This window comes from Rana temporaria, chromosome 8, assembly GCF_905171775.1.
Source record: "Rana temporaria chromosome 8, aRanTem1.1, whole genome shotgun sequence".
NCBI classification, from domain to species: domain Eukaryota; kingdom Metazoa; phylum Chordata; class Amphibia; order Anura; family Ranidae; genus Rana; species Rana temporaria.
Genome location: NC_053496.1, coordinates 77897042 through 77916263, shown reverse-complemented (window position 1 = coordinate 77916263; position 19222 = coordinate 77897042). Strand labels below are relative to the sequence as shown.

General features: G+C 43.4%; 1 protein-coding gene across 6 annotated transcripts in view; it reads left to right on the top strand.

Annotated features, from left to right (window-relative positions):
* The window catches only part of PCDH15 (protocadherin related 15), a 1266541-nt gene that overhangs the window by 1004538 nt on the left and 242781 nt on the right, over positions 1-19222 (top strand). For all 6 annotated transcript variants that reach the window (XM_040362073.1, XM_040362072.1, XM_040362074.1 and 3 more), the window contains one exon: positions 9579-9691. In XM_040362073.1, coding sequence (XP_040218007.1) covers positions 9579-9691 — 113 coding nt within the window. The remainder of the gene's footprint in view (positions 1-9578; positions 9692-19222) is intronic.

Genomic DNA, 19222 nt, shown 5'->3' with positions numbered 1-19222 from the left:
CTTCCTCAAAGGGCTCAATCAGATTCCCGTTTAACAGCCCATGATGAATGTTAAAAATTGGAGGAAGACAAACAGTCTTTTGATAAAAAATCTATTTATTTTTAAAAGGCACGTAAAAAAATTTACAGCAAAAAATTGTGGCACGACCGCCTACAGTGCGGAATGTGCTCTCCGACATTAAAACTAGCTCCTTCCAATGCGTTTCTCCTAAAGAGACATCAGTTGGAATATCCACCCTTTACATATATTCAGCACACCTTTTCACTATCAATCTACAGTATTTAATTTGTAGGCATCCTAGCTGACATATTTGGGATGAAGAAGATATTGGGGTTGATTTAGTTTTAGATTTAGATTTAGTAGGCTGTGCACTTTGCAAAGCGCAGTTGCTCCAGAGCTTAGTAAATGAGATAAAGCTTCACTTTACAAAGAATACCCAATCATGTGCAAGGAAAAAAAAAAGCATTTTTGCATGCACATGATTGGCTGATGGAAGTCAGCAGAGCTTCTGCCCATTTACTAAGCTGTAGAGCAACTGCACTTTCTAAAGTGCACAGTCTATTCGCCTTGAGTTTGAACCTCACTGAAGGCAATAGTAGAAGAAATCTGGTGTTTTTTCAGGTCTATAGAGTGCAACTAAAGTGTGCAAATGCAAGGAAATGGTTTAACAATTTAAGGAATATATTGTATTTAAAAAAAAAAAGGAAAATTGTGTACAACAGTGGACTTATGCAGTTTTGAGGACACCATGGGGAAGACACAAATCTTTCACTTTACAGCTTTGTAGGGTCCCTAATGCTGCACATGCTATTAAGGTATCACTTGACAAAGCATGCTTTGCTCCTTGTGTCATTTTTTTTTAATGTCTGTTTTGTATACACCATCAGCCAATCCCCAAAAACATTTTTAATGTCAATGTTCTGGTTTGGTGTCCCAAGTCCTCAGTCTGGTTGTCCCTAATCCTGGTTGTGTGACTCCAGTAATTTCTTTCAGTAAATGTTAAATGTTAAGTTTGGATGTCCCCAATCTACTTTTTCAGTAATTTCTCCGGGTACAGACTTCCTGTGCGTGTTCTGGGGGGGGGGGGACACCCGTACACATCACTGGGTAACATCAGCGATTCCCCTTGTGTCTCTGGCCCTGCCCTCAGCTATATAAGAGCAGGCTGGTGGCACGTCATTTGTCGGGTGCCTCTGCATGCGCCGTAGACATTGGTGCATTATTTATTGCAAATATCTCCTAAACTGTGTAGGTCTAGGAGATATTTGCAAGCACCTACAGGTAAGCCTTAATCTAGGCTTACCTGTTGTTGAAAGTTCTCAGAGAGGGTTTACAACTACTTTAATGTAGTATAACTATAGTTGAATAAGCTTTATATTATTTATTTTTAAACAGAAATGGCAAAGTGAAAGTGCAAAAAACTTTCCAAAAATTGGTACTCAATTTTCCCTTTGTTCGTCTAATATATTGTAGCGGGAGTGGAATAGGCCCCATACAACAATGACATGGTAAGAAGGGACATTGAATAAATGTTTTTGAATATGCAGCACTCAGTTCATTCCTGCCTTGTGGAATATAGTGTAAATGCAGTATGATAAACCACAAAGCACAAAAGCAATTAACAGCAATAGTGGTTTAAAGCACAGCTATACATTACTGGCTCCTGCTTAACAGACCCTGCATGTACTAAGTTCTAACATCCTGAAAATGCGGTAGAGTACACATTTGCATCTAGAAATCAGTTAATAGAAATCTGTTATCCCCTCGAAAAAGGTCCTATATAACTATCCCCTTAACACAGCACTGATCTAATGAGCTAGACGTACCAGACTGTGAAAGTTGGGTGTCTGTAAAATGGCTGGTATATGCAGAAGAGGATTCATCTCTCTAAAGGGGTCCCAGACAGCAATACAAGTCTGACAGGCTTTCTAATCCCTGTAAACACTATCCAAAAGAGATAAGTGTGTAAGAGATCCAATAAAGCCTCTTAGGCTGGGTTCACACTACGATTTTCCCGTCCGTCAGCCGCATACGATTTATATGAAAAAACGTATGCGGCTGAAACGGACGTAAACGTATGGAACCGCACATATGTGCGTTTTCCATTGACATTAATGTTAAAAAAAAACGTATGCGTTTGCCATACTGTTTAAAAAACGGCCGCAAAACCGTGGTTGAACACGGTTTTGCGTACGTTTAAAAAACGTTTTGCCAGCAAATCGTACGCACCCGGATGCATCTGAGTGCATACGATTTACAATGCATTGTCTATCTATACGTTTTCCCGTCCGGGCCCGTACGTTTTCAATACTGAAATCGTATGCGGCTGACGGACGGGAAAATCGTAGTGTGAACCCAGCCTTACCTGTTCACTGGGTTGAATAGAAATGTACATGCCTCCGTGAGTTGCAAAAAGGATCTCCTCTTCCATTGCCTACCCTACTTTCTGGGGCAATAGTTAAAAAGAAGAGTTTGGGCACATAAGCATCAAGCTAGTGTTTTGAAAGCTCCTCTCTATACAAACTTTAAAGGGGGTTGTAAAGGCAGAAGTTTTTTTTTTTATCTTAATGCATTCTATGCATTAAGATAAAAAGCTTTCTGTGTGCAGGAGCTCCCCTTTAGCCCCTCTAATACTTCCCTGAGGTCCCTCTCTGTCCAGCGATGTCCACAAGTGTCTCAGCCATCCTAGATTCTCCTTACTGATTGGCTGAGGCACAGCAGCTGTGCCATTGGCTCCTACTGCTGTCAATCAGAGTCAGCTAGCCAATCAGGAGAGAGAGGGGCAGGACCAGGTCAGGAATCCGTGTCTGAATGGACACAGGGAGCTTTGACTTAGCTTGGGTGCCCCCATAGCAAGCTGCTTGCTGTGGGGGCACTGAACAAGAGGGAGGGGCCAGGATCACAGAAGAGGGACCCGAGAAGAAAATTATCCAGGCTGCTCTGTGCAAATCCACTGCAACAGAGCAGATAAGCATAACATGTTTATTATTGTTATAGGATAAACAACGAGACTTTACAATCACTTTAGGTAAAAAAAAAATTGGTTAAAAAATTGCAAAGAGACTTCTTTATTATCACAATTTTCTGCAACTAACTAAAGAATGAACTTGGGTATACATTTTTTTCTATATAGTGTGACCGAAAGAGATTAAAATGGTAGTAAATCACAGCTTTAAAAATAAAATAAAAAAGATCCCTGCAAGGCAATGGCATAATGTGCTAGCATGCATTGCATACTAGCACATTATGAAATATTTACCTTAGAACAAAGCCCTCCAGTGGTGCATTTTCACCTCTGACAGGGTTTCCATCTCCCACGTATTTCTTCTGGGTTCGCTGGTCCAGCTGTATGAGTGGCCAGTGCCACGATGACGTCACTGCCACGCATGAGCGTGGTAGCCCTCACTTAAGGTACGGAGGTCTAAAGGTCCGGTGTGGTATGCCAAGCCTTCAGAGTGCATGCGCTGGTGATGTCACCGGCTGCATCCATTTTGAATATTTCCTAAACCCTTCAAGTTTAGGAGATATTCACTGTACCTACAGGTTATTAAATTATTAGACTTACCTGTAGGTATATGATCAAAAAATGTGTTTACTACCACTTTAAATATATAATTTAATAAGCACTACATTCTGGGATGCTCTGACTCATTAACTGAATCATTCAAACAAAGCACTGTTTTAAAATACTTTGGGGCAGAACCACAGAGCGAGTAAGCGTATCTACTTTCAAATTTCCCGCGTCGTATCTTTGGTTTGAATCCTCAAACCAAGATACAACGGCATCTGGGTTAGATCCGACAGGCGTATGGCTTCGGATCTTAGATGTAATACTTTGGCGTCCGCTGGGTGGAGTTCTCATCGTTTTCCGCGTCGAGTATGCAAATTAGCTATTTACGACGATCCACGAATGTACACGTACGGCCGTCGCATTCTTTTACGTTGTCTCTAGTCGGCTTTTTCCGGCGTATAGTTATAGGTATAGTTAGACTTGCCATGTTAAGTATGGCCGTCGTTCCCGCGTTTATTTTGAATTTTTTTTTTTTGCGTAAGTCGTCCGTGAATCGGGATGGACGTAATTCACGTCTATGTTAAAAAATATGACGTCCTTGCGACGTCATTTAGCGCAATGCATGGCGGGAAATTTAGGGACGGCGCATGCGCAGTTCATTCGGCGGGGGGACGCGCTTCATTTAAATGAAACACGCCCCCTACTTGCCGATTTGAATTAGGCGCCCTTACGCCACGAGAGATAGACTACGCCACGGTAACTTACGGCGCAAATTTTTGGGGGATTCGAAGTTTAAAAAAGTAAGTTTCAGTGGCGTAGCGTATCTCCCATACGCTGCACCGGTGCAGATCTCTGTGGATCTGCCCCTTTGTATGCACATGTACAGATCTTAACATTCCCAAACATCACAATTCTAGCTACAAAGGTTTTGACTAAAGTGGAACAAAATTTTCTCAATCTGTATTAACTTGCTTTGTGTAATGGTTTTGTACAGAGCAGCCCCGAATTCCATTTTCTAGGGTCCCCTGCTAGCACTCAGGTAATGCATTAAAGTAAAAAAAAAACACCCAGTCTTTAGAGCCACTTTAACTATTAATATTCCTTATGTTTCCAGCATTATTAAGTTAAATGATATATATTTAATTGTTTTAAAATCTTCTTTACATTCATTCAGTTGCTTCCTGGTTTCTGGCATAGGCCTAAATGATGTCACACATTCCATAAATCTTCATGGGACGTGTTTTTTTTTCTTTCTTTCATCTGGAGGAGGGAGGAGGGGCTTTCTCAACTAATTACACCATCCTGCCTGCATGTTTGAGCTAAGGGTAGATGAATTCCAGGAAGTAAATGCTACAGTGCATGAATCCTCTGCCATTACTCATGGTGGCTGCAACTAGAAATGCCAGGGGGTGTTTTTTAAAATGATTTCTCAACAAAATGTAGCACAGACACATATATAATTGAGTGAGTTTGTTTTAAATATTACATTTAATACATTTTTTGTGCTCAGATACAGTTACAACTACAGTTGCGCCTCAAAGGGGTTGTAAAGGAAATAGTTTTTTTCATAATAAGCATCCTTTACCTGTAGACATTCCTCTTTTCACTTCCTCATTGTTCGTTTTTTGCTCAGAAGTTGCTCTATTTCTTCTCTGTTCTGTTCACCTCCTGCTTGTCTGATTTTACTGACCACCGTGACGGGAGCAGGGCTTAAGTCACAGCAGGAACTCAGTTCCCTTTGCAGGACTAGAGCAGCCGAGCCGCCCGAACCAATCCAATCTAAGCGGCGATGCCCAGCTCGAGTCACTGTCAGGGGCAAGCGAACCGCGGGAATTTGCTTCTTTCTAAATCCCGCGCTAACTCACGGCAGACCTCCGCAATGTCTCCTGGGAACAATGACAAAAGCTCCCAGGAGACATTTCGGCATCGAGGAAGTGATGGAATACCCGCACACTACTCGATGAATCCATATACAGGAAGTGGCCGGTAACATAAAGGATTACCAAGGTACAGTGGATCGAAAAAAAAAACAAACATGCGGTTTAGTAATTATGCATATGAGCGTATGAGTTCCCACACTTTTTTCCCCAGGACTTGACCCCTGGACGAGAGGGTTTACTGCGGTGGTCAGCAACATGCTCACCCCCTCCTGGGAACTACATCTGTGTGGCAGGACGCTCTGTACGTGTTAAAGACCTCAAGGAGGTGTGAATTACTGGGCGTGCCACAATTCATACAGGGAAATGTAGTTCTTACATGAATGAACGATGCAAACCAGGAAGTGAACGCCGGAGGTGATATAGATGAAGGAATTTAATAGGTATTTACTTGTTTTTTAACAGAATCATTACACTATTCTGTCTGTCTACCTTGCAGACATTAATTTTAGGCAAAAAAAAAATTCCTTTACAACTCCTTTAACCACTGAACCCCCGGACCATATTGCTGCCCAAAGACCAGAGGACTTTTTGCGATTCGTGACTGCGCCGCTTTAACTGACAATTGCGCGGTCATGCAAAATGGCTCCCAAACAAAATTGGCGTCCTTTTTTCCCACAAATAGAGCTTTCTTTTGGTGGTATTTGATCACCTCTGCGGTTTTTATTTTTTGCGCTATAAACAAAAATAGAGCGACAATTTTTAAAAAAATGAATATTTTTTACTTTTTGCCATAATAAATATCCCCCAAAAATATATAAAAAAACTTATTTTTTCCTCAGTTTAGGATGATACGTTTTCTTCTACATATTTTTCGTAAAAAAAAAATTGCAATAAGCGTTTATTGATTGGTTTGCGCAAAAGTTATAGCGTTTACAAAATAGGGGGTATTTTTATGGCATTTTTATTAATATATTTTTTTTACTACTTACTGGCGGCGATCAGCGATTTTTTTTCGGTACTGCGACATTATGGCGGACACTTCGGACACTTTTGACACATTTTTTGGACCATTGGCATTTTTATAGCGATCAGTGCTATAAAAATGCATTGGATTACTATAAAAATGCCACTGGGGTTAACAATAGGGGGCGGGGAAGGGGTTAAGTATGTCCCTGTGTGTTATCTTACTGTGGGCGGGGGTGGCCTCACTAGGGGAAACACTGATCCTCTGTTCATACATTGTATGAACAGAAGATCAGCATTCCCCCCCTGACAGGACCGGGAGCTGTGTGTTTACACACACAGCTCTCGGTCCCCGCTCTGTAACGAGCAATCGCGGGTGCCCGGCGGGCACACGCAAGGGAGTCGGGGGCGAGCAGGGGGGCGCGCGCGCCTCCGGCGGCGCGCACGCGCCCCTAGTGGCGGCTCAAACAGCAGACGTTATACTACGTGCTCTCGCCCAGGAGAGCCGACCTGCCGCCGTAGAATGACGGTGCGCGGTCGGCTAGTGGTTAAGTTGTATTGTTGAACTAACCTAGGACTACTAAACGTCAACTTAATAACTATGATTATTCCAGATGTTATCATTTAGCATAGCATGGTAAAACTTTCTTAAAATAGCATTCACAAGTCTCATTTTATCACATATGTCAAAAATAAGAGGAATATTTATCATTTTAGGACAGTGGGTAGGACTATGAAAAGCATTCCTTTACACCTCATTAGCTACCTGAACATCCAGTATTGCTGTAGTATAATGCAAATATAGCCTAATATTATAAAGGCATTTATTCCAAACTGCATACAGACAGCTATTTGAGGCTTTATCAGTTCATTGTATAGAAAACATTGTTTCTTCAGGTCCATACGTGTGCCCATTTTGAATAAAATAAAATAAACATCAATGCACTCACATCCACAATGACGCAATAGACACGATTTACTAAAACTGGACCATTTCAAATATGGTGCAGCTGTGCATGGGAGACAATCTGGGCCAAATTCCCAAAAACATAGCCTAACTTAACTTTCAGCAGTTAAGTTACACAGGCGTTAAATTTCTACCTAAGTGCCCGATCTTCAAAGCACTTACCTAGAAATTACACGCCGTGTAACTTAAGTGCCTCCGTCGCAAGGCAGTCCTCCTCTCCGGGGGCAATTACAATTTAAATGAGGCGCGCTCCCGCGCCGGCCGTACTGTGCATGCGTGTGACGTAATTTTCCCGACGTGCAGCGCGCGAACGTAATTTACGCCGGGCTTTGTGGATTGCGACGGGACAATAAAGTTGCGACGGGTGAAAAAAAAAACGCGCTGGGAAAACAAATAAAAAAAAAAATAATTGACAGCGTCGCTCGGCATGCATTCCTGAGAGGGAGAACTCCATGCCAATTTTCAAATAAAAAACCGGCATGGGTTCCCCCCCCAGGAGCATACCAGGCCCTTAGGTCTGGTATGGGTTGTAAGGAGACCCCCCCTACGCCGAAAAATCGACGTAGGGGGTCCCCCTACAATCCATACCAGACCCGTATCCAAAGCACGCTACCCGGCCGGCCAGGAATGGGAGTGGGGACGAGCGAGCGCCCCCCCCCCCCCCCCCTCCTGAGCCGTACCAGGCCGCATGCCCTCAACATGGGGGGGTTGGGTGCTCTGGGGCAGGGGGGCGCACTGCGGGCCCCCCCACCCCAGAGCACCCTGTCCCCATGTTGATGAGGACAGGACCTCTTCCCGACAACCCTGGCCATTGGTTGTCGGGGTCTGCGGGCGGGGGCTTTATCGGAATCTGGGAGTCCCCTCAAATAAGGGGGCCCCCAGATACCAGCCCCCCACCCTAAGTGAATGGATATGGGGTACATCGTACCCCTACCCATTCACCTGGAGCCAAGGGTTGTCGGGAAGAGGTCCTGTCCTCATCAACATGGGGACAGGGTGCTCTGGGGTGGGGGGGCCCACAGTGCGCCCCCCTGCCCCAGAGCACCCAACCCCCCTATGTTGAGGGCATGCGGCCTGGTACGGCTCAGGAGGGGGGGGGGGGCGCTCGCTCGTCCCCACTCCCATTCCTGGCCGGCCGGGTAGCGTGCTTTGGATACGGGTCTGGTATGGATTGTAGGGGGACCCCCTACGTCGATTTTTTGGCGTAGGGGGGGTCTCCTTACAACCCATACCAGACCTAAGGGCCTGGTATGCTCCTGGGGGGGAACCCATGCCGGTTTTGATTTTACAAATTGCCGTGGAGTTCTCCCTCAGGAATGCATACCAAATGCCGTCGCTTGAATGGGCTTTTACATGGTGTTACTAATTTCCACATTGTAAAACCAGCCCTAGTTTTGCGCAAGCAAATCGGAACTTACGCAGAAATCACAATGCTTAAAAGCTTTGTGGATCTGCTTAAGTCCTCATTTGCATACGCAAAGCGGCATTTCAATGAGAAATGCCCCCAGCGGCGGATGCGGTACTGCACCCTAAGATCTGACAGTGTAAGTCTCTTACAGATGTCAGATCTTCTGCCTAACTTTGGAAAAAGCCTTTTGAGGATCGTTTCCAAAGTTAGGCACAGAGACACGCAGGCTGAACAGCAGTTCCGCCTGCGTATCTCTTTTGAGAATTTGGCCCTCTGTTTCTAACTCTAGCTTGTTCAATTAGGCTTTGACAACAACACCTAGAAGCTGATTGGTTTCTATGCACTATATTCTGTGTGCTCCAATTTAACCACTTGCTTACTGGGCACCCCCCTCCTGCCCAGGCGAAATTTCAGCTTCCGGCACTGCGTTGCTTTAACTGACAATTGCGCGGTCGTGCGACGTGGCTCCCAAACAAAATTGACGTCCTTTTTTCCCCACAAATAGAGCTTTCTTTTGGTGGTATTTGATCTAACTCTAGCTTGTTCAATTAGGCTTTGACAACAACACCTAGAAGCTGATTGGTTTCTATGCACTACATTCTGTGTGCTCCAATTTTTGTAAATCTGCCCAATATCTTCTGTTTGGTCATAACTTATTTTAGTGTTCTGTAATGCATCTTTCCCTGAGGTACAAAGAAACACAGACTCCTTAGCCAGCACATAGAATAGTCTGATTTATTTTTTGCTTTAAAACCTTTATTACAGAATAGTGCTGGGGAAAGTGTGTTCATTGATCAAATAAAAGTTATCATTTTAACTGAAAAATATAATGTGTGTTTTTCTCTGTAGTTGGGAGTCATTGCTTACGATGATGGAGATCCAGTGAAGTCTAACAGTACAATGGTAATAATAACAGTTCTGCAGCCATCTGTAATCCCACGATTCACTCAAGAGGAATACAGGTAAGAAATCATTTATATTATTAATTTCTAAATGAATGTATGATGGGTTAATACATGTTAATGTTAATATGTGCAAAACAACCATATGTGCTATCCCCCCCGCTATTAATATCAAGGTATACAATATTAGACAGATTTTTTTTTTATTCAGATTGTAATGTAATGTGGCTTGGGGATGGTGGAATAAGAAGCAACTTTATCACACCATTCTTTACTCTAGTGTTGGGAAAGATCTAGGAACAGATTTATATCCGATGCACAGGGAGGTGCAGTGAATGGGGAAACAGCTATGACCAAGAAACTTTTGCTGAGACCTGACTTTTGATCCTTATTTAATCACAGAAAGATGTATGTTGCTTTGAGTGCATTCTTGCTGTGCTTGTGGGATTATATGAAAAAAAAGTGTGATAGCGATAGTCATAATTGCTAGGCCTGGCCTCCAGGAAACAAAATACACTCCCGTGAAAGTAAAATTTCTGACCCATGCATTAATTCCTAGAGGCAAACACTTACCATATATACTCGAGTATAAGCCAAGTATTTCAGCACATTTTTTTGTGCTGAAAATGCCCCCCTCGGCTTATACTCGAGTCACCTTTTTGTCCCTGATCTCCCGAAATTTGGGGACCTGGTACCGGCCAAACTTGGCACACATGTACCCCCACTCTTCCTCTACAAGTGTGCAAAGTTTGTTGTCCGGGGGAACCTACGGCCGGGGAGCACCGATTTTTCAAAGCCGGGCACCCCTTCCATAGACTCTCATGTTATACATCAGTCTAGTCATGGACACAGTGAGGCATGGGCACAGTGAGGCATGGACACAGTGAGGCATGGGCACGCTGAGGCATGGGCACAGTGAGGCATGGACACAGTGAGGCATGGGCACAGTGAGGCATGGGCACAGTGAGGCATGGACATGGACACAGTGAGGCAAAGTGAGGCACAGTGAGGCATGCAGATGGACACAATAGGCTTATACTCGAGTCAATACGTTTTCCCATTTTTTGTGGTAAAATTAGGTGCCTCAGCTTATATTCGGGTCGGCTTATACTCGAGTATATACGGTAACTAAGGTTCTCAAGACACTTTCTTTTTGCTTCTGGTATCAGTTTCCCCCAAAATCCATACAAGATCCAAAGGTCCTGTTATTTATTGGAGGGGGGATCTCATACTGTTTTTTTTTTTTTGCTTTTTGTTTTGTTTTTAATGCTAGCATTTCTTTTGTTTACATTCTTTTAGCAGGGAATCCCTCTGACAGCAAGGGGGAGTCATGGTTGTTAAGCATGCAGCAGGTGCTGGCTCCTTAACAACAATCTATTTACTGGCTTGAAAGGATGCAAGCTTGTCCCAGCTCCTTAACAACTGTCTTAGGCCTCGTACACACAACAGTTTTCCTCAGCAAAATCCATCAAGAAAAATGTTGGCAGAGCATTTTTGCAGAGAAAAACGGTCGTGTGTATGTTTTTCGTCAAGAAAACTGTTGTGGATCTCGACGAGAAAAAAAAGAACATGCTCTCTTTTTTCTCGTCAGGAGTCTCAATTTCTTCGTCGTGTTTCTCGTCGGGCTGGTTTACGACGAGAAACATGTTCGTGTGTATACTTAGAAACCCATGCATGCTCAGAATAAAGTATGAGACGGGAGCGCGATTTCGGTAAAAGTAGCGTTCGTAATGGAGATAGCACATTCGTCGCGCTGTAACAGACTGAAAAGCGCGAATCATCTCTTACCAAACTTTTACTTAACACGCAGTAACATGAGATTAGCAAAAGCAGCCCCAAGGGTGGCGCCAGTGGAATCAAACTTCCCCTTTATAATACCATTGTACGTGTTATCCATCACCGCGTTTGAGAATGACGAGATTTTGTCTTGACAGTGTGTATGCAAGGAAAGCTTGACAAGATTCTCGTCAAGCCTGACAAGAACCTCGTCGAGGAAAATTACGCTTCTTTTACGACGAGATTCTCGGTCGTGTGTACGAGGCCTGCAAATTCATACAGTCTTAAAATTTTGCATGCCTGGACCACCACTTGTTTAAAGGGGTTGTAAAGGTTTGTTCTTTATTTTCTAAATAGGTTCCTTTAAGCTAGTGCATTGTTGGTTCATTTACCCTTTCCTTTGATTTCCCTTCTAAATGTTTTTTTTTCTTTGTCTGAATTTCTCACTTCCTGTTTCTCCTCAGTAAGCTGTTCTGGTAACCCCCAGCCATAACAGCTCGGATGATGGGGGCAAGCTTACTGAGGAGAAACAGAAAAGTGAGAAATTCAAACAAAGAAAAAAAAACAGTTAGAAGGGAGATCGAAGGAAAAGGTAAGTGAACCAACAATGTAATAGCTTAAAGGAACCTATTTAGAAAAAAAAAAAAAAATCTTTACAACCCCTTTAACACATGCATTTATTTATTTATTTATTTTATTAAGTGAATTTACTTTAATTGTTTTATGTGGTATTTACCAAACATTTTTGCCTTTTGAGGTACAGTAAATACCACATAAAGGGACAGTGAATTAACATTTTCAGTATCGCTTGCGATATTTGGCAAAAATGTGTCAATACTTCATGTAATATGCTTTAGTGAATTGAGCCCCATCTCCTTTATCAAGGGACATCTTTTTTTTTTATTGTTTTTAAACACTGCTTTATTTCCCTATTAAAGGTTTAGCCTTGTAGGAGTTAGATTAACCACTTCCCGCCCGGCCTATAGCCCATTTACGTCCGGGAAGTGGTTCTGAAATCCTGACAGGACGTTCCAGAACGTCCTGCAGGATTTCATGCCGCGCGCGCCCGTGGGGGCGCACAGTGCGGCGATCGGTGATGCGGGGTGTCAGTCTGACACCCTGCATCTCCGATCTCGGTAAAGAGCCTCCGGTGGAGACTCTTTGCCATGTGATCAGCTGTGTCCAATGACGGCTGATCACGATGTAAACAGGAAGAGCCGTTGATGGCTCTTCCTCACTCGCGTCTGACAGACGCGAGTAGAGGAGAGCCGATCGGCGGCTCTCCTGACAGGGGGGGTTCGCGCTGATTGTTTATCAGCGCAGCCCCCCCTCGGATCGCCACACTGGACCACCAGGGATGCCCACCCTGAACCACCAGGGTGGGCAAAAAAATAAAAAAGCCTGCAAAAAAATAAAAAAATAAAGTCTGAAAAAAAATAAAAAAATAAAGTCTGAAAAAAAATAAAAAAAAGCATTCAAAAAAATAAAAAAATATGCCAATCAGTGCCCACAAATGGGCACTGACTGGCAACCTGGGAAAATCAGTGCTGCCCCACAGTGTCCATCAGTGCCACCCCAGTGTCCATCAGTGCCACCCCACAGTGTCTATCAGTGCCACCCCACAGTGCCCATCCATGCCCAGTGCCCACCTATCAGTGTCCATCTGTGCCACCCATAAGTATCCATCAGTGCCACCCATAAGTGCTGCCCATGAGTGCCCATTAGTGCCGCCTATGTGTGCCCATCAGTGCCGCCTATGTGTGCCCATCAGTGCTGCCTATGTGTGCCCATCAGTGCCGCTTATGTGTGCCCATCAGTGCCGCCTATGAGTGCCCATCAGTGCCGCATACCAGCGCCGCCAATCAGTGCCACCTCATCTGTGCCCGTTAGTACTGCCTCATCGATGTCCATCAGGGCCATCTCATCAGTGCCCATCAGTGCCGCCATATCAGTGCCCGTAATTGAAAGAGAAAAACTTATTTACAAAAAAATTAACAGAAAAAAATAAAAACGTAATTTTTTTTCAAAATGTTCAGTCTTTTTTTAGTTGTTGCGCAAAAAAAAAATCGCAGAGGTGATCAAATACCACCAAAAGAAAGCTCTATTAGTGGGGAAAAAATTACGCCAATTTTGTTTGGGTACAGTGTAGCATGACCGCGCAATTGCCATTCAAAGTGCGACAGTGCTGAAAGCTGAAAATTGGCTTGGGCGGGAAGGTGCGTAAGTGCCTGGTATGGAAGTGGTTAAACTTTATGCAACCACCAAAACAAGGTCCAGCCTCCTGACCAATTTACCTCCCAGTCTGGTCTGTGCATGATCTCAGCCTGTTCTAGTGCAGTCTTGCAACTGTCATTTAAATGACATGTCAGTTTGTTTAAAGTGCCTATCTATAAGGCCATACAGGCCTAAGCACCTGGTCCTAGAACATTTCTCAGACGCAACTTCAACAAGAGCACTGACTGTATGTAGGCTCTTCTCTTTGTTTGCATAACTCACCAGACTTTTATTAGATCTCCCCTCACCACTAAGCTACTTGAATTGGCTCTCCCAGTGTTATTTACCACACTGTGACTGTGTGTGTACAATATATATATAAATATATATATATATATATATATATATATATATATATATATATATATATATATTACACACGTACATTGTTGTTTTGTTTTTGAAGCCTCATCTCCTCCTCTATTTCTACACAACTTGGCACATATATTTGTCTTTACTTCATTAACTTGAAGTTGTTTTTGTCACATTGCTTTGCCTCATTGTCTTAGAAATTAGCATCTAAAATGAAACAGATTTAGCTTTGTGGAGAATGCTATCAATTTAATTTCAGAGCACAACGATTCTATTTTTATTCTTTTATTTAAAAAAAAGAAGTAAACTTGTTTGAAAATGGACTTCCTAAAATATGCAACCTATTAAAAAAAGCTATTTGTTGTTGCTTCTTTTTGTGCATGCCATCTTATTTCACTGCTTGCTGCATTAAACAACAAAGATGCAAAAATTTACATTTCAGCATGGATAAATGCTGGCATGGGCATCTGCCACATTTTAGTACCAAGGTTGAGTGATTTGTAAATAGCGCTTATGGCTCTTCTTGTTTATAAACTGTATACAGCACAGAAGATTTGCAAAACATGATCTGTGGAGTTTTCCCTAAAGCAGGTGCTATACTAATCTTGTTATAGGTATAGCCAAGAACAGCCTCAGCTCTCCAGCAGGCAGATCATGTTGTGGGAGCATGCCAGATATGAAGTGGCAAACAAAGTACATTTTGAGCCCCTGTGCAGAAATTATGTTTGCTCCCTATGTAACAGGATGACCCGTGACACCCAGAGACTTTGTGAGGATGGGGGATACTCCTGTGTCAGCGTCACTGATAACTCTTGGGTCTGAGTCCACCCTGTGCCCTTTGGGCATGGGGTGGCAAGTGAATCATAATTAATGTATTACATGAGATGGGACATTAATAATAGTTCGTATTGCAGGATTTTGAGATACTGCAAGATGTGGGTTAATTGTGACCCAACCAGTCAATAATGCCTGCAAAGAATATTCTATGACTCATTTCTATGATTAGCCCTGACTAGTGACATGCTAATTGTATCAGGGCCTGGAAGACATTTCATTGTCCTTGTGTAAAGGTGTTAATTGCATAGACTCCTAAGATATTCCATTAACCATTGTGTAAGGCTGTAGAGGTGTTAATCCAGGTCTGCTCCCAGACCTCTAATTATGTATGCTAAATACTGTTTATGTGTGGAATGTACTTGTCGGAGACAAAACGTCTGCCTAGGGAACTCAGTGTGTGATGGTGTTTTGTTTGTTATGCTGTTAATGAAAGAATGTTTAGTAATTAGCTCAAAGAATGTGATTGAAGCCCCCACGGTGTGATGTGTGGGTGGGGACTTGAGTTGATTGTTCCTTTAATGTATTGTACTGTATATAAGACTGAAATAAACCATTAAAGTTGTATTACATTTGAAACCAGAAGCACAGAGCTGTGTGTCTCGTGTCTGGGGGGAATTCTTATGGATCGGGTCCTGTTGGTTGGAGTGTCGATAAGCTGTCTTGGATGGGATGGAAGGTCGTAAACGGTGGTGACCGTTACACCCTACAACTATATTTTTGTCATAATAACCTCTTGTTCAATCTCTTTATTGTTTTCAAAAAGGGTAAGACAGCAAGTGGGGCTCGTAGGTTACAATGAACCATAGTAACAGTAGTAAGGCTGCTTGTACAACAAGATTATTTAACAATAAAACAACAAGATTGTCAGTGGTCGAGTATCAGGTTGAGTATAGATCATGCCAAAAAGGTCTACCGCGACCTTCCCTACTGTAGAGTGAAATCTGGTAAAGGAACCTAAATGCTTAGCTCTAGTGCCATTCAGAGTTTCTACTATAAAAGAGTAGAAGAGGGAAAGGGAAGGAAAATAGGATGATTAGGTGGAGGCAATCTTAGGTAGCAAAGGTTGGGTAGAGGGTCTGCTCAGTGAGTAATGGGTGGTGACTCTGCTTTACAGAGTCTGAGCAGTCACGTAGTGGGCTTATCAGACTCTGTAGCTCAGGGGTACATGTAGAGGTTCCAGAATCTACTTTAAGGGATGTATTTGCTGCGATTCAGCAATGCTCTGCCTCTATTCTAGCACTTACTGTGCAGGTTAGTGTAGTAAGCAAAGACATTGTACTGATTTGGCATGACATACATAAAGTACAGAAACGCACTACTGATTTGGAAAACCGTGTTGGTAATAGACACGTGCAATTAATTTTGGTCAAAATATAAACTTGGACATATTTTTATTATTCAAAGATTTAAATATATCCAAATCTCCTAATGAAAGAGTAACAAATTTAATTGAAATTCATTTAATTTTGTGTGGCATATTTATTTTCTAACAAATTCCAATTTTTTGGAACAATTCAGATTCATATTGGTCGAAAAATGATGGCCAGTTTAAATTTTGTGTGAAGAATAGCTGGTTGTTAAGGAGTGGCCTGGAAGCCCACGGCAGCGTCCTAACAACCGATGACTCATCAGCTGTCAGTGGGCTTCCTCACTGACAGATTAATATACACAAAAGAGTACGCCCCCCTAGTCATGCTAGGCCCTTCCGGTCTGGTATGGATTTTGGGTAGGACCTTGTGCCATTTTTTTTTCATTTTGGTGTGGGGTCCCATCCAAAATTCATACCAGACATGGGGGGTGCTTTTGGGCAGAGGGGACTCTGCTTCATGTTGATTTAGACAAGGGCCTCTTCCCCTCAACCTGGAGTAAAAATCTAATAACATTTATGGTATTAAAGTGGATGTAAACCCAATTCATGAAATTTGAGCTTTTCTCCTTCACTGACGGGCACTAATAAGGTGGCACCAATGAGGTGGGCACTGGCGATGGGCACTGATATGGGCACCGATGGGCACTGGTAGGTGGCACTGATGGGTGGCACTGATATGCAGCACTGATGGGCATTGATAGGTGGCACTGATGGGTGCTCAGGGGTGGCAATGGTGGGCACTGAAAGGCAACACTGATGGGCACTGAAAGGCTGCAAAGATGGGTACTTATAGGTGGCTCTAATAGGCGGCCCTGCTGGGCACTGATGGGCATTGATACGTGGCACTGTTATTCAGCACTGATATGTGGCACTGATATGTGGCACTGATAGGCATCCCTGGTGGCACTGGCAGTGGTAGGCATTGTGGGTGGGCACTGATTTTCAGCTGCCTGGGCATTGATTGGCAGCTGCCTGGGCACAGATTGGCATTTCCCTGGTGGTCTAGGGGGGCATACCTGGTGGTCCAGTGGGGGTGCCCATCCCTGGTGGTCCTGGCAGCGTCCGTGTGGTCCTGGGCGGGCATCCGAGGGGGGGCTGCACTGACCAACAATTAGCACAGACCCCCCTGTCAGGAGAGCAGCTGATTGGCTCTCCTCTACTCGTGTCTGTCAGACGCGAGTGAGGAAAAGCTGATCAACGGCTCTTCCAGTTTACACCGTGATCAGCCGTGATTGGACACGGCTGATCAATCGGTAAATAGCGTCCGTCAGATTCCCTTAATTTGCATAGATTTCCTCTCATTTCCTGTTTGGCTATGGGACAGGAAGTGAAGGGAAATCTCTGCAGTGGGACAGGGATGGTAAAAAATAAACTGACAGGGGCTATAACCCTCCCTTACTCTATCCAAAATGAAAAATAAAAGTGTTGCCTATGGTTCTACTTTAAGAACACATGTTAGATAATTTTATGGAGAGAACTAAGAAGATACAACCATGCCAATGGTGCAGCAGAAAACATATAGCACAGTGAGGAAGGTATGTGGTTCAGGATGTTTGGACAGTCAAAATTAGAAGCAGCCCCCCCCCCACAGTTTCGGAATGCCGGCCACCCGCATGGGGGTGCTAGACTAATTTGCCTCTCAGCCCAGTCTGCCCCATAAGACTGGTGCTACACTAGCCGGTGGGGACTCTTTCCGTGCTGCCCCCCTGCAAAGTGCTGCCCTAGGCCTGGGCCTTGTTGGCCTAGGCCAGGATACAGCATTGCCCCAAGGGAGTGTAGCTGAACCACCGCCTGACGGTCATTTTTCTATAGGCCGGGCGGGAAGTGGTTAAATAATTGAGGGGTTGGGCCACCCCCCATCCCTTTGTGACATCACTGACCGGGGCATGCTGAGTCAATTACGTCATAGGGGTGGGGTCACCCGGTGACATCATCGGGGGGCCTTTGCGCCTTAGTTATTAAAAAACTGTCAAACGGTGGGAACCTTCATCGGGTGCAGAGCTTTATTTTTTAGGGGTTGGCGATAGCATCGGGCATCGTGATTGATGCTGGATCTACTTTGGGGGACTTATTTTTTTTTTTAGTAAAGGAATTGTCAAAAACTACTTTTTACACTTTTTGGGTGAATGAGTAGGGGTACTATTTACCCCATATTCATTCACAGAGGGGGGCCAGGATCTGGAGGCCACCTTGTTAAAGGGGGCTTACAGTTTCTGATATGCCCCCCCCCCACACCTCCACAACCACTGGGACAGGATTGTACTTTGACTGTATGTAGCTGAAGCTACATATAGATTATACAGCATTCCCAGCATGCATATGTATTAGTGAATTAAATCATTTGTTGGGACCAGCTTTATCAGTCTTATCAAACTGCATGCCCTTTGAGGCAGAACAACCACTCGTATCTTTATATATTTGTTTGGTGACACTATATTTCCTAATGCATAGAATCAAATATAGAAATACCAGCATAACTAAAAAGATGAGCTGTCTTAATAGATCTAAACAGATAACCAATGTTTCCATCTGCTTCTTTAACCTCCCTAGCGGTATTCCCAAGTGTGGCTCAGGGTTACATTTCAGTACCATTAGCAGTAACCCCCGAGCCACACTGGGGATTGCATTGCAGTATCCTGGTGCAGTGTACGTACATTGTCACCAGACTGTCTTCATCAGCCCGATGCTTCTGTTTGCCGGGAAAATTCATAACATAACTAAAAACATAACACATACAGTACACTATACACTTACGGATTACATTACTGTATTAAATCATTTCACATCCCTTTTGTTCCTAATGCTGAGTCCAGTGCCCTGCATGCAGTTTTATATTACATACTGTTGAGATTGTCCATGGCAACCAAAAAAGTGTTCCTTTACGTCAAAAGTGGTTTTAGACCAGCTAGGGAACAATGATAGTAAATCAGAACACTTGCAGAATTGAGCGATAGTGAATCATGAGAAAATTTATTTTATTATTATATAATTATTTTTTTATAATTATTTATAGTTATTTATTA